The sequence below is a fragment of the Lipophrys pholis genome, assembly GCF_963383615.2.
Source record: "Lipophrys pholis genome assembly, chromosome: 5".
NCBI lineage: Eukaryota > Metazoa > Chordata > Actinopteri > Blenniiformes > Blenniidae > Lipophrys > Lipophrys pholis.
In genome coordinates this window covers 618,594-634,222 of record NC_137628.1, presented here as the reverse complement: position 1 = coordinate 634,222, position 15,629 = coordinate 618,594, and the positions used below count along the sequence as shown (strand labels likewise).

General features: G+C 45.6%; 1 protein-coding gene across 1 annotated transcript in view; it reads right to left on the bottom strand.

Moving 5' to 3' along the window:
* The window catches only part of LOC308109886 (cytoplasmic phosphatidylinositol transfer protein 1-like), a 78,179-nt gene extending 63,923 nt beyond the window's left edge, over window positions 1-14,256 (bottom strand). The window contains exon 1 of the mRNA XM_080463716.1: window positions 13,960-14,256. Coding sequence (XP_080319842.1) covers window positions 13,960-14,007 — 48 coding nt within the window. The 5' untranslated portion in view covers window positions 14,008-14,256. The remainder of the gene's footprint in view (window positions 1-13,959) is intronic.
* Between the last annotated feature and the right edge of the window lie 1,373 nt (window positions 14,257-15,629).

Sequence of the window (15,629 nt, the reverse complement as noted above, 5' to 3'; positions counted from 1 at the left end):
CACTCTGCTTGTAAACAAACTTCATTTTCCCGATTATAAAAGACTCCCTTTGTAATTTCAGCAGTAGATGAAAAACAACAACAAAAATAAAAGAAACTATGAATACATACTAAAAGTAAAGGATTTGTGGAATTTCTGCTCGACTAAGAGATAACCGGACTTTCCTGAAAGCCCGAGCTGAGTAGGCTGCTTGTTAAGACCTCTTTAAGTCTATTTAAAGAGCTGGCACATCTGCCCCCTGTTTGCCTTTCCAGGGCAGTAAATCCTGGAGAGTAAAGGGAGGCTGAGCCGCGATGGACGACGGAGCAGAGAGGGAAGCACATTCAGCTGGTTTCCCCTGATGCCATCAAACGATCGGAGAAGAAACTTCAACATACAAATCAACCGTCAAGTGTTTTTCTTTGTCTTTCCATGAGGAGGGTTCTTCAGGAGGCCGTGACGACGCATTACTCTGTTGTTAGGGAAACTTGAAGCAGAATGAAACTGAAGCAGTAAGAATCCCCTCACAGCTCCATGAGGCAGAATAATCCACAGAATGTGTGAAACCTAAGAACTTATAACATGGCGCAACGTACATTCACTTTGATGAAGACTTCTGAACTACAAATTGTTGATTTATATCTTTTTTTTACAAATAAATTGGCTTTTTAATGTCTCGGCGTGGCCAAAATACCACCCAGACTGAGAGAGATGTGATATTCATGAGCCAAAGTCAAAGTTTCATCTGAAATCCTGACATAAAACAGTTTTACCCTCCGAGCCGGTTCCCATTACTAGAACCATTTATATGACATAGAGAAAAGTCAAAAGCTATGAGCAGCCAAGCAGAGATATACAGCATCAACCCCTAAATAACAACATGGCGGCTCCCAGGACCGGTGCTGGAAGAGGTTCTGCAGCATGTCACACGTTTGGAACATGAGCCTCTCAGTTCTGTCAGAAACACCTTAATATCGCAGAATTGCACATTATTTGACAACTCTATGTCTAAAACATCAAAACAAATCCATCGCTTCATATTTTACAAGTTTTGAATGCGATACACATAATTCCTTGAAAAAAAGAACAATTTTAAATTACAATTTCAACCTTAGGTTTTGCTTGTTTGTGACTCACACATCATCACATTCATGATCTTAACCAGTAACTGCATTTCCTTTATATGTGATCGTACTCCTATAAAACAAAGTTTGCACATTCTCCATATGCTTTCCTACATGTACTCCAGTTTCCTCCCACAGCATCATCAAAAAGTCAGTTTGAGGTTAATTGGATTCTCTAAAATTGCCGGAATGTGTGATTCCCAGTGTGTGACGGTGCGTCTCTGGGGGAAAGGCAACCTGCTGAAGGTGGATCTGTCTTCTTACACAGTCAGCTGGAATTACCAGAGTTGGATGAAGCAGTATAGAAGATGGAAGGATGTTATAGAAGGTGAATCAAGAGTTGATTTCTCTGAGAACCTTCCCCCAGGTTGACTGTGGATCATCAATATCTCTTGTTATCTCAACAACAGAGGCAGTCTGTACAGCAGATTGTGTGAGTAGATCAGCAGCTCTCTGTGTTCCACTGAACGTTCTTCTTCAGCTGCACACGCTCCGTATCACACCCGTTCTCCAGTCAATACATCTTAGCTGGCGTTTTCCTTCTCTAATCCTTTAAAACACACACACACACACACACACACACACACACACACACACACACACACACACACACACACACACACACACACACACACACACACACACACACACACACACACACACACACACACACACACACACACACACACACACACACTAATGCTTATTGGCTGGAGTTTCCAATCGTGTATGAAGATGATGACTCTGTCCTCTCTCACATATAAACAGTGGTTCCGTGGTTCCGTGGTTCTGCGGTTCCGTGGTTCCGTGGATCCGTGGATCCGTGGTTCCTCGCTCCACCTTCACCCTGAAGTCATTAAGATAAGACCTGAAATTCATTCTCTTCATTCAGCAGGTGATGATCTTGGTGTTCCTTCATCAGAATTCCTCCACGTGAGCATGACAGGAGAAATGTTGACCTTTCTTTCACAGCTTCCCTTTGAAATCCTCGTACCTGCTGGGAACTCACTACACTGGGACGTGACGCAATCTGGCTCAATGTTATTTCTAAAACTGTACAACGATATCCTCCACCGATGATGACACATCACGTTTAATATCAAAACATCATCACTACACTGGAAAACATCTATTTTAAGTCCGGATGATAAAAATAAGATGTTCCGTTTAGAGAATCATCAGAAGCTTCTTGGGTCAGAAAATGACGTTGAACAACAGGAATTAAAGTCTGTTAAAGAAATGCGCGGTATCTTATTTTCCACTTCAATACATCCAGTGCTCCTGCTGCTCAGAGGCGAAGCGCCACACAGAAAAGACATGAAGAGATGAGATGAAAACAGGATTGTTGACTTTCTTCTGAATCTGTATTTCTGCAGAAAACACAAAGTACTCGCCCACGTGACCTTTCTGGGATTCAGCTCGAGATGGCAGCAGTTATTCAGTTGGAAGATTATTCTGACACAGTTATGTGAAGGCTGGGGATCCAATTCTGGATCAGAACTGAGCTTAAAAAAAATGGTTGGATGGACAAAGCTCTCTGCCCACAGTCCCAAAAATGGATCAATCATGTAATCAATATTTTTTTTTAAGTCTTTATTGGCAGTTGCAGTCTGACTATCGTTGCTTCACATAAAAATCTACTTAATGCAAGAGGAAGATATTTAGTTTTTTGAGGCTCAGATACTTAATGAGACGCCTCTTCCAGCGCCACCAGCAGGTGAGCACATGCGAGATACAACAAATACTTAGAAATGAAGGAGTGCCATCAGTAAATGGCAGGTTTGAAAGGCAGGTTGGCCTAAGCATTCATTTTCTTTATTCACTACACAATCATCTTTTTAAATGTTAGAGAACAAGAGGGAAGTTAATTTCATGCTGCACTGAAGCACCTTAATCCCCAGCAGCTGTTAAAGTGGAGTCACACGGTGACGGGTCATCTGCATGCATTTAAATTGGCTCTTTTTTAATGGCTGTAATTCTCCTTTATGAGGCCCTCTCAAACCCAAACTCCTGTTAACAACCGCTCTGAAGGGATGATTACGTTGGCGATGTGGTTCTATGGTCCAGACCAAAGTAGGATTAAAAGAAGAAAAGAAAAAAAAAAAGTTTGGTTTGATTTTCTTTCTACTGGCGTTCCTATCGTCGGACTAGTGCCGTCACGATACCAACATTTTGGTATCGATACCGATACCACCATGTAGTTCCATACTTTTCCAAATAAAAAGAGAAGACAAAAAATGTCATTAGATCAGCCTGTCTTAAGAAGGACCAGCGTCTTTAAATGGTTTGTTACTATGCAGTACTCTTTATAACATTAAATGGCTAAAATAAAATATTTTCATATTATATTTATAATACTAATATTTATCATAGCTTACATTTTTTTCCAGAGCTATATTTGCATGGGTATATAAGTTATTAGCCGCTCCCCCCCCCCCCCCAGAGAGACTGACCACTCTCCTCCGTGCAAATTACAACCCAGTGACGCTCCGCGGCCCGGCCCAGTGTAGTATCCTTTTAAAGGCGACAGTACCGCGATACCAATACAGTACCGGTATACCAAACAACCCTACATCGGACCAAAGAAAGTAAAAATAAATGCTCTCACCAGTCAGACATCGTGTGTCCGGGTTCATTGGTGACCCACCGTACGAGTGTGATCATCAGGACCCTGTACGGAGGCCTTCTGAAGCAAACCTCAAGAGGGATGAGACTTTCTGTTTGACGCACGCCAACATGCAAGACAGATTTCTACACTTTCACAAGTGAACTGCGCTCTGTAGCACCAGGAGGGGCACGTTGTGTTTGGTCAATTGTGTTCACTTTCACATTTAAAATGTTAATTTTAAATCATATCTAAAATCTTCACAAAGCTCCGCAAATGTGTGTTGAATCCTGCGCCTGCAGGTGGTCAGAGTCCATCAACTGCCTCATTATTGGACAGTTCTCCTCAGGATGGTCTTACACTGTAATCACTATAATCTGCTCTGCTACCAGGGATGGATGGATGGATAGTGCTGGTAACCATAGAAACAAAAGATGATAATGAAACACATCGGTATAAAGCTATCTATAGCCTGTCTAGGTTTGTGTGAATGTATGTATTTATAAAGACACATACATACATATAAATATATATATCTTTTTTTTTTTGTGAGAGTATGTGGGCCGAGCGGGTAGATCTTCCAAAGATGTGCTGCACCTGTGTGTGGGCTGCAGGCGTCACAGAGCAGCATGATGACCAGCGTGCAGACAAGTGTATTCCTACCCGGAGTGTAAACGTACCCTGAGTAACAGCCGGTGGAAGGACGACCTCTCTAAACTTCCTGACAGCTCGGAGAACACAGCCACACTGATAAACCATTATCATTTCAATGCAAATGCGTTTTCCTGCTCAGAACTTAAGCCTGATATGGCAGCAACTAATCAAAAGAGCTTTGGAAAGAACTCCTAAAATCCTTTAAGGCAGTTATAATTAGAGTGGCAACCCGGTGAGATCGCTGGAATGAGACAGTGGCACAGCGCTGTCTCATTCAGCAGCTCACTGCCAGCATTAAGCCTCTGATGAATTTAAAGCACCTTCTCCATTTTTCATGCTACGACTTTTCCTCTTCTCGATCTTTCCATTTGCATGTCCTTTACAGGACCAGAGCCTCTGCTGAAGCTCCATTTACCATCGGCACCAATCTACCCACATCCTGCCTCGGTGAATCGTTCACTCCCATATCTCCACTGGCAAATCAATGAGAAGAGAAACAGGAAAAAACAGTGAAAAAGTTGCTGATCCTCTCTGGTCATTGCTCTTCTGCGGAGTGGAATCAGTGACGAGCAGCTCCTGTACGAGGACAGGTTGTAAAAAGAACAGCAGCTCTGTGCCTGCCAACACGTACACAGAGCACAGAGGGTGAGAAAGGACCAGCAGAGCATTAAATCAGCTGGCAGGACGCTCCAGAGCTGCCGTCAGAAATGCTGCTCACAACTCAAGGCAAAGCGTTCACGATGCAGCTGAAGTCCTAATCAGGGACGAGGTAGAAAGATAACGGCGCCAAACACACACAAGGCCACTTCTCACACTCCAGCGATAGCCTTATCAAAACTACATTTCCTGGAGTAATGACGATATTACATCTACATCCCTCGTGCAGAGCTCTACCTTTACAGTGGACCTTGTGCAACAAACACCAGCACGTATCATACCAACTGCACGTGCAGCCATTTAGTGACTTTATTCACAAGTTGGAGGAGTGTGTTTTATACGGTCCCGTGTGTTATACTGTGGCTTTAAAGGAGAGTGTGGCATCGTGCAATTAGTCACGGAGGTGGAGACACCAAGTTCTGTGTTGGAAGTGTATCGCTGGGTCAGCAAGGCTCCATGGCACCGTGTCAACACCGTCCAGGACGCTGCAGCACTACAACCGAGCAGCAGCTACATTCAGACAGAAAACAAAGCAGCTGTGACATTAGATTTTTGACATTCACCAAGTCCCACTCTATTTTTATCTGCAGCTTTGTTTTAAGACGCGTCACCTCCACCAGCAAAGCAGTGTGTTTACCCCGTTAATCATTTCAGCCTCCCCACCCTCGCTTTTCGGGAGGAATATACTCAATAATTCATAAAACACAAAGGGATTGTGGAAATTTCGTTGTGGCGAGATGAATAATAGAGCATGCCCGGCTGGTTGGAGCTTTCAGTGGGAAACGCAGAAGCCTTCGATGGCTGCAGAAAAGAAGTCAGTTCTGGGCAAAAGAAGTCCAACAGTTTAAGTACTATTGATCAGTTTCATTCATGCTGCCTCTGAGCACATGGCCGATGGCTCACTTCTCAGTTAAAGGCAATGTGGGGAGACATTTTGACTGAAAAACAAAAAAAGACAGAGTAGTTAAATAAGCTTGGGGGTCGACATAATCATCAGGAGTTTCCACCTTTAATCTGCTAAATAATAAAGGCATTGTGTGAATACATTTAAAACAAAACCTTTTGTCCAATTAGGATGTAGAATAACAACATCTGTTGGTTTCTCTGCAGCATTTAAGCCGTTGAAGTCAACAAGGGAAAAAATAAAACTAAAAATAAATGTAAATGATGCATTTAATACAAGTGGTAGGCTTTTATGTTGAAGGTGTTTCAGGTCATTTATTCCAGCAAGTAAACATTTGTGCTCGTGGGCAGAAGACCAATATTAGCAATTAATGCGCTGCAAAATGTGAGATTGAGATTGAAAATTAATTTATGCAGCATTTAGCACTGGGATGTCAAACACAAGGTTCCAATCCGAACCAACAAACCAACGAGCAAATCCTACAGCATTCAAAGAGCTTCTGCCCAAACCCTTTGTTGGTTGTGCTCTTGAGGGGAATATGCAATTGTTGAACGTAAACAACCAAAATAAAACTTCATTTCATTCATTTGAAAGAGAATGTTGTTGTTTTTGTGGGTGAATAACTAGAAAAATTGGCAAATATTCCAAATGAATGGGTCCGTTACCCCCTCATCTTTACAGAGTATTGTTCAAACGAAAATGTAAAAGCAAATTGTAATATTAGTACTCGTGGGACACCACTAAAACTAGAATAGGATTCAATCATCATTCATACAATCCACAGCATGAGAACAATACCAAAAGCAGAATAAGTCGTCCTTGTAATCCCAGTCGGAGCTGTTCAAACAAGCATGTAAAATCTCTGGTGAATAACAATAATGAACGTGTCAGCACTCAGCCCAGGGCAAAGAAATAGAGAAATAAACATCTCTGACATCAGGTACAGTGAAAAGGCTGTGGAGCTCGTCTCTAATAATCCCATTGAGCCCTTCTCATGGTGTAAGAATTGTATTATATTTGTACATATTTTGGTATTCACAAAGAGTTCAAAGAATACCAATCAGATTATAGAGCAAACATTAAATAATACAGTTTGCAATTGATTGTTATTTTAAGCCCTCTCCTTGAAGGAGCCTTGAGATGCAGCTTGATCAAATTTAGTGAAGTTTCCGTAAAAGAAAAGTGATTTGTCTCTATTTTCAGCTGCACTCTACAGATTTAGCAGACACCTTCAGACTGTGGCTGCCAGCAGAAAAGGTCTCATCCTTTCACTGATGTGTTATTGCAGCAAATAGATACGGGAAGAAAACCTCTTTCTCTACAGTGACATGAGGAGGTTTCGGACCAAACCCTTGAACAAAACAAGACCACGTCACAAACAGCGGACATTCATGGGAGTCGATGAGTGAGAACAGAGGCTCTCCATACACCATTTTCATGTAATGTCGAGGTCATTTTCTAAAAATGGTGTTTTACCCTCTTTTATAATATTACAAACTATTCTCTTCATGAGCCTGCTGAGCTCATCAGGGAGTTTGTCTTTCCACAGTCGCAAATAAATCTGCTTGCTCGTGTGGATTTGTTGGGTTTTTCTCTTTTCTCTGTTAAAAGCACCTAGAAAGACTGTGTTGTGTTTGGTGCTTTATAAATAAAGTTGAATTGAACTGAAGTTGAATCATCAGTCTCATCCGAGCTCCTCGGGCAGTGAGGACTGCAGTACTGGATGTCGCCATCGGGCGGAGGTCACGGAACAGTTTACAAAACGCCGACAATGACCATGTGTGGCTGCGATGTGGTTTACGGTTAAATAATACAAACATTTCTACTCTGGGACTGGAGCGACAACGACAATGTGTTCTGCAGGTTAGTGAAGCAGGCTGTCCTCTCAGCGTGGCTGCAGCGAGGCGTGACAATCTCATGTTGCTGTTGTGTTATGAAACACACACACACACACACACACACACACACACACACACACACACACACACACACACACACACACACACACACACACCCTAGGAAATGAGAATAGGCCTCATCCGAGGATAATGGTCCATCACAACCCATGATGGTTTCCTCCAGAAGAGTAAATGGCAGTAAATGGGACGTTGATTGAATCATAGCATTGTCATGTAAACCAGATGGCGAAAAGGCCTTGCACCTTCCCACCAGACAAACCCTGGGTGGACAGGGGGGTGGAGCCGTCGGGGAGAACAACAATATACTGAATTAATAGCAAAGAAAGCAGTGCTTGTGTGAAATATTAGGGACATTAAAACAAGCTTGATGTCTGGGAACTTTTAACTTGAAGCTGTGCTTTTGTTGTCATTCTGGATTCTGACGACACGTGTTCCCACCTGCAGCGTTTAGCTGGCTTTGTTGTTTTCAGTCATACGTCGCTGATTTTTGTGCTTCGGATCTCTGGTGCAGAGAATGAATGCAGAAAGCCTTACAATGCAGTCAGTCTTTTGGGATATATATATATATATATATATATATATGTGTTGTACTTACTGAGGAGGGATACATCAAGATGACCAAATCAATCACATGCTGGAAGGTCAATCCAAAATCCAAAAGGAAAATCCATGCTGGCACCGCCTGCTGGAAGCAGTTAACGTCTCTGTTTACATTACTAACCCAATACTGAGGATGTTCTTTTATTTATTAGACTCTCCAAAAAAGACGGATTGATGAAGAATGACGCTGTGAAGACCTCGTTGTTTTCACTGCTTTCTGACTCTCCAGCGTGAAGCTGTAACGGCTCACCTAACAAAGTCTGAGTTTCTTTATCCTCCTCACTAGTTAAGTCTGGAGAAAGGAGATTATCCTCCTCACTAGTTAAGTCTGGAGAAAGGAGATTATCCTCCTCACTAGTTAAGTCTGGAGAAAGGAGGTTATCCTCCTCACTAGTTAAGTCTGGAGAAAGGAGATTATCCTCCTCACTAGTTAAGTCTGGAGAAAGGAGATTATCCTCCTCACTAGTTAAGTCTGGAGAAAGGAGATTATCCTCCTCACTAGTTAAGTCTGGAGAAAGGAGATTATCCTCCTCACTAGTTAAGTCTGGAGAAAGGAGATTATCCTCCTCACTAGTTAAGTCTGGAGAAAGGAGATTATCCTCCTCACTAGTTAAGTCTGGAGAAAGGAGATTATCCTCCTCACTAGTTAAGTCTGGAGAAAGGAGATTATCCTCCTCACTAGTTAAGTCTGGAGAAAGGAGATTATCCTCCTCACTAGTTAAGTCTGGAGAAAGGAGAAGTCAGACGCTTTATGCAGACGTATTGTGAAGGTGGCCTTTTAAAGAAGGAATGCTTGGAGCCACACGTTACCTGGACTGGTGGAGGGCTGCTGGAGGTCAGGAGAACATCATCAGCTGAATGACATAATCCCTCATGGGAGGAAGCACAATGTGACGCAGTACTTCCAATACTATTAGAGTACTACGACACTAGAGCTAACTTTGGGCTACCGGCTGCCCTCCTGTCTGCTTCCTGCTTTCAGAAATAGTTTCCCGTTTTCCATTCTAGCGATCTCAGACGTAGACGTGCGGGTGATCACTTCCACACCACGAGGTGGAAGAAGTGATGCTGTAATCTGATTTCTCCTCTTGGCAAGTGTGGGCCAAGCACCATTATATGGTATTCAGTTTCCCTGATTCATTCTGACACGGCTGACACTTGCAGAGACGTTAATGCCGTGAGAAACGCTGGCGTTCGCCTGCAGCCCAGGTGTCCTTCAGGCATCCATCTATTCATTCAAGTAGCCAGGACCACATCCTCCCATTTATGCAGCCATCCTTCCATAAATCAACCGATCCATTCTCTCAGACCGTCAGTAGAACCAAACAAGCTGATGAAGGATCTCGGAGGTGATTAAATGTCCCCACATGCAACCTGTTTAACCTCCATTGTAAAACTACTCAGGGGAAACCAAGGGGTTCTTTCATTTAGGACTTTTCTGTGGCCTCATGGCAGCCTAGACTTAAACCTACAACCCTGGTGCCTTTCTGTACAGAGGGTGGTCTCTGACCAGCTGCCCTCCCAGCTCAGTAATCTGAGCAGATTAAAAGAGAAATGGGCTCACTTATAAAGCACCTTTTCACTGACAGCAGCCCCAAAGCACTTTACATAGCTCATCACATTCACCCATTCACACACCATTGTTACACTATTTCTCACTATCAGATGGTGTCATGCTCCTCCACGTAACTCCAGCTAACCAGCATTAATCCAAACAGTGTGGTCATCCAGCTCCTCCGTCAAACACACTGAAAACACATGAACATCCACAGATTTCTTCTCACTATTCTTGGTCTGGATCACGACAGCGTGCAGAACAAAAACCGTCTGTGCTTTAATGAAGAAGCACTTTGATTCTCCTGTGAAGGTCGTCGGGCCCTAGTTTGTCTGAAACACGTTTGAATGGAGGTTAAACAGGTCGCGTGTGAAGAGTTTACATGTTCCAAGTAAAAAGAAATGCATCGTTGATCAGACCAAACAAAGATGTCTGCCTTTATTTCCTTTGCTTGCCACACAAAGACGAGGAGGTGGAAGTGAGGGAAAGCATGATGTCAGGTAGAGGAGTGGACCCCGAGAGAGGAGAGAGAGTTTCCTCCACAACGTTCATTCCTCAGAAAACTGCCGAGTGTGAAGTTTAAATCTTCTGAAACTAAACTTCACACATACAGTACATACATACATACAGTACATCCCTCCCTCCCTCCATCCATCTTCTCCGTCCCCGGGTGGTGGGGGTGTCAGTCTGGGGGGACATGAACTCTCTACCCTGAGACTGAGAGTCTGACGCTCTACCTACTGAGCTGGCCGGGGGACTTGAACCCTCTACCTAGAGACTGAGAGTCTGACGCTCTACCTACTGAGCTGGACGGGGGACTTGAACCCTTTACCTAGAGACTGAGAGTCTGACGCTCTACCTACTGAGCTGGCTGGGGGCTCAAACACAGACACTGTTCTTTCAATAAACTGAGGTTAAACTAACCTAGAAACATTTAAAGTTTATGTCAGCAAATGTTGGCAAAGACAACGTTTGTAATTTCTTAGATATATTATTTATCTCGTGCACGGTGTAAAGTGGAATAAACACACACAGGAAGGACTTTGTCTTGAAGCGCCATGCCCTCCTCCTCCTCCCCCTTCTCCTCCTCCTCCTCCTCCTCCCCCTCCTCCTCCTCCTCCTCCGCCTCCTCCGCCTCCTCCCCCTCCTCCCCCTCCTCCTCCTCCTCCCCCTCCCCCTTCTCCTCCTCCTCCTCCCCCTCCTCCTCCTCCTCCCCCTCCTCCCCCTCCTCCCCCTCCTCCTCCTCCTCCTCCTCCTCCTCCTCCTCCTCCATCTTTCTTGTTTCAGCGTCGGCCTCCATTAGACTGGACCCTCTGCCTCATTCAGCGTCATACCAGTCATCTGTATGTTCTCATTTCATCCACACGTCTACATAATGAGAATTCTGGATTTTTCTCACTACATTGTTTTCCTAAAGAGATGGAGATGACTTTGTGATTGACCACAGGATGCTCTTCTTTATTCTTTATCTGGGACTCTAATGGAGCTTTACTGTGGGAGCCACAGCGCCCTCTCTGCCCACCCTCTCTGGAACAGCATCCCTCCCAGGTCTTCAGGGGCTGACAGAGTGGATGTTCAGTTGGTCCTGATCAGCTTCATCTCAAAAGGCCTCTGGCTGCTCCCCTCTACACTCTCTACCTGCTGCTCAGGTAATCCCACCTTTGCAGAGGGTGGAAATCATTTCTAATGTGAAAAGAAAAATGTCCCGTTGAAATCATCTGGACTTATACATGCTGTGGCTGGATTAGGAATTCTTCTCTTGTGAGTTAGACAGGATCATTCTATAGAACATCGTAAGTCCTTATATGTTGTGTGAAACTGTCGAAACTGTTATACTTGTGATTTTACTCCCGATTTCTTTAGCCTCCAATAAATGTACAATTAATTCAGTTCTATGTCTTTAAATAAAATGATTGACACTACTTCTGCCTTTTCTTTTCACCACAATACAACAATCCCAAAAACTAAATCAATGCACTATTTAGTAATGAAAGTCACATTGGCAGCTTTAAGTCATTCTTTCAGCTCCAGAGGATCTTAGCCTGCCCTCTAAACTGTTTCCTCTATCGTGGCAGGCAGTTAAAACACTGGATGCTGAGACAGATTTCATTTTGGACCGAACACAGTGGGAATCTTCTGCCTTCAAATGACAGATTGAAGTGATATAAACTCTATTAAACCTCATGTCCAAACAGTTCTGATGTAAAAGAACCTTGATCACTAGTAGTAATATAGAAACTTTAACTTTACTGCTGGTAAACTTTAGCCAAACTATCTTAATTTAGTCTAGTGAAAGAATAACATTTTTGACGGAGGTTTTATTACAGTTTAATAAGCCTTTGCTTGTCGGTCTTCCTCATTGAAGGCGTCAGTTCATGGACAGGAAGCGAGTGTGAGCAGAGTCAAACCTGAGGCCATCTACTGAACGGAAAACACACACACACACACACACACACACACACACACACACACACACACACACACACACACACACGTTACGTCAAACTAAAACACACACCCATGACGCAGAGGCATTCAAGAACACATTCCTCCCGTAACACCGGTGCATCAGTAGATGACGTTGCCATTTCCTGTTGACCACATGTTTCTACGCGAGTCACCAAGGCAGGGCTGACTTCCGACCGTGGGGAGAAAAAGAACTCAAGTTATCATTGTGGGTAAATGTAAAGCCACCTCATTGCATCTCACTCCACTCAAGTGAGAATCCTTTTACTCATCAGTCATTTCCTCAGTTGGCTTTTAAAAGCCAAGAGGAAAAAGGGCATTAACTGGAGTCACTGGTCTGTAGGGAGGGGAACCAATCGTCCGGCCGCGGTGAGAGCCACAGTCAGGGGGGAAAGTGGCTTCATGGGTTTCCAGGAAAATATCTGAGGCTTTTTTTTTCTGCCTCCAGTTCTTTTTCTTTCCTAAAAATAACTTGAAATGAAGATAAGAAGAGAAAACCACATGGTGATCAGTTCTACATTCGGTAGGATCAACTATTTCTGTGAAGAAATTCCATCAGGGCTTTAATCTGAAGAGGTGAGTGGAGGAAGTGCTGCTGCAGCAGGATCCTTATTACACATGACCCCCCCTCCGGCCTCCACCACACAACTACACCCACACACCACTGCAACTGGAGGAGGAGGTGGAGAACCCCACAATGTCATGGTGAGAACTGGAAGAGGAGAGCAGAGAGGCAAGAGAGCAGCTCTTCCTCTTCACCCGAGACTGAACACGGACCAGACAGAAGCACCAGTGACGGTGTGAAGGTGTGGACAGCCTCGGTTCTGTTCAGTGTCGTCATGTGAGGCCAAACAGAAGAAGGAATGTGGAGCCATGAGTCTCAGATCAATGATCTCATTTTACATGATTCTACTACCAAGTGATCACCCAGTCCAGCAGAGCGAGTTCTCTTTATCCAGCGGTGGACAATCCCACTGACGTGTGTGGAGAGGTGGTTCTGGACTTTACATTATTCTAACGTGAACTGCGTTAGAGACCGGAGATTACAGGGAGTCAAGAAAATAAAAAGTCTCGTCAAGCTTGGAGAGTTGATGGTCTGGTCCTGAAGGAAAGAGCTCCTGCCACACGTCTGCAGAGAGAAAACCTCCTGCCACACGTCTGCAGAGAGAAGAGCTCCTGCCACACGTCTGCAGAGAGAAGAGCTCCTGCCACACGTCTGCAGAGAGAAGAGCTCCTGCCACACGTCTGCAGAGAGAAGAGCTCCTGCCACACGTCTGCAGAGAGAAGAGCTCCTGCCACACGTCTGCAGAGAGAAGAGCTCCTGCCACACGTCTGCAGAGAGAAGAGCTCCTGCCACACGTCTGCAGAGAGAAGAGCTCCTGCCACACGTCTGCAGAGAGAAGAGCTCCTCAGCCAAGGTCGTCAGGCGGCTGGAACCTCCCGGGAGCATCACGGAACACCAAACCACAGCAAAGGGGAGGAAAAAGCAAACTTACCTCCTCCACTGTGAGGGGCATGCATATCCTGTACTCCTTCAGCAACATCTTCCCCCGGAGCGTCTGTCACGATGAACCGAGCAGTGAAGCTTCCCTCCGCCGTGGAACGTCTGCAGACGCTTCAGCGCATCGGTCCTTCCGAGTTACTCGACCTGCTCCGAGTTACCACTTAGTTCTAGTATCGGAAACTCTCTCTCTCTCTCTCTGTCTCCCCCTCTCTCTCTCTCTCTCTCTCTCTCTCTTTCTCTCTCTGAGAGAAGAAATGAACTGAGTTCGGTTCTCGTCTGTCCCCTCCTCTCGCTTTCACACACCGTGTCAAGTTAGGGAAGCGCAGGCCGCACCGCGAGCGGAAGCTCAACCGTCTCACACTTTCATAATAAAAGCGGGACGTCAACTATATGGGATAATTATTGCTGTTGACCTCAACTGGTGATGTCGTCGGGCGGTGGAAGGAATACTTCGAGGACCTCCTCAATCCCACCATCACGTCTTCCGTTGAGGAAGCAGAGGCTGGGTTCTCAGGTAGACTCGTCCATTACCCGGGCTGAAGTCACCGAGGTAGTTGCTAAGCTCCTCGGTGGCAAGGCACCGGGAGTGGATGAGATTCGCTCTGAGTTCCTTCAGTCTCTGGATGTGCAGGGACTGTCCTGGCTGACACGTCTCTGCAACATGGCGTGGCGGTCGGGGACAGTGCCTCTGGAGTGGCAGACCGGGGTGGTGGTCCCTCTTTTTAAGAAGGGGGATCGGAGGGTGTGTTCCAACTACAGGGGGATCACACTCCTCAGCCTCCCTGGGAAAGTTTATTCCAGGGTACTGGAGAGGAGGATCCGGCCGTTAGTAGAATCGCGGATCAAAGAGGAACAATGCGGTTTTCGTTCTGGTCGCGAAACACTGGACCGGCTTTATACTTTCCACTGGGTGCGTGAGGGTTCATGGGAGTTCGCCCAATCAGTCCACATGTGTTTTGTGGACCTGGAGAAGGCGTTCGACCGTGTCCCTCGGGACGTCCTGTGGGGGGTGGTCCGGGAGTATGGAGTCCAGGACCCTTTGCTAAGAGCTGTCCGGTCCCTGGACGCCCGGAGCAGGAGTTTGGTTCGCATTGCCGGCAGTAAGTCGGACCTGTTCCCAGAGCACGTTGGCCTCCGGCAGGACTGTCCTTTGTTCCGGTTCTGTTCATAACTTTTATGGACTCGATTTACCAGTCGATCTTTGTTCCTCCCCTCACCTATGGTCATGAGCCAGTCGATCTTCCTTCCTCCCCTCACCTATGGTCATGAGCTTTGGGTCCTGACCAAAAGAAGGAGATCCCGGATACAAGCGGCTGAAATGAGTTTCCTCCGTAAGGTGGCTGGGCGCACCCTCAGAGATAGGGTGAGGAGCTCAGTCACCAGGGAGGAGCTCGGAGTAGAGCCGCTGCTCCTCCACATCCAGAGGAGCCAGCGGCTCCCTCGGGAGGTATTCCGGGCATGTCCCTCTGGTAGGAGGCCTCGGGGCAGACCTAGGACACGCTGGAGAGACTATGTCTTTCGGCTGGCCTGGGAACGCCTTGGGGTCTCACCGGAGGAGCTGGAGGACGTGTCTGGGGTGAGGGAAGTCTGGGCTTCCTTGCTTAGACTGCTGCCCCCGCGACCCGGCCCCGGATAAGCGGAAGAAAATGGATGGATGGATGG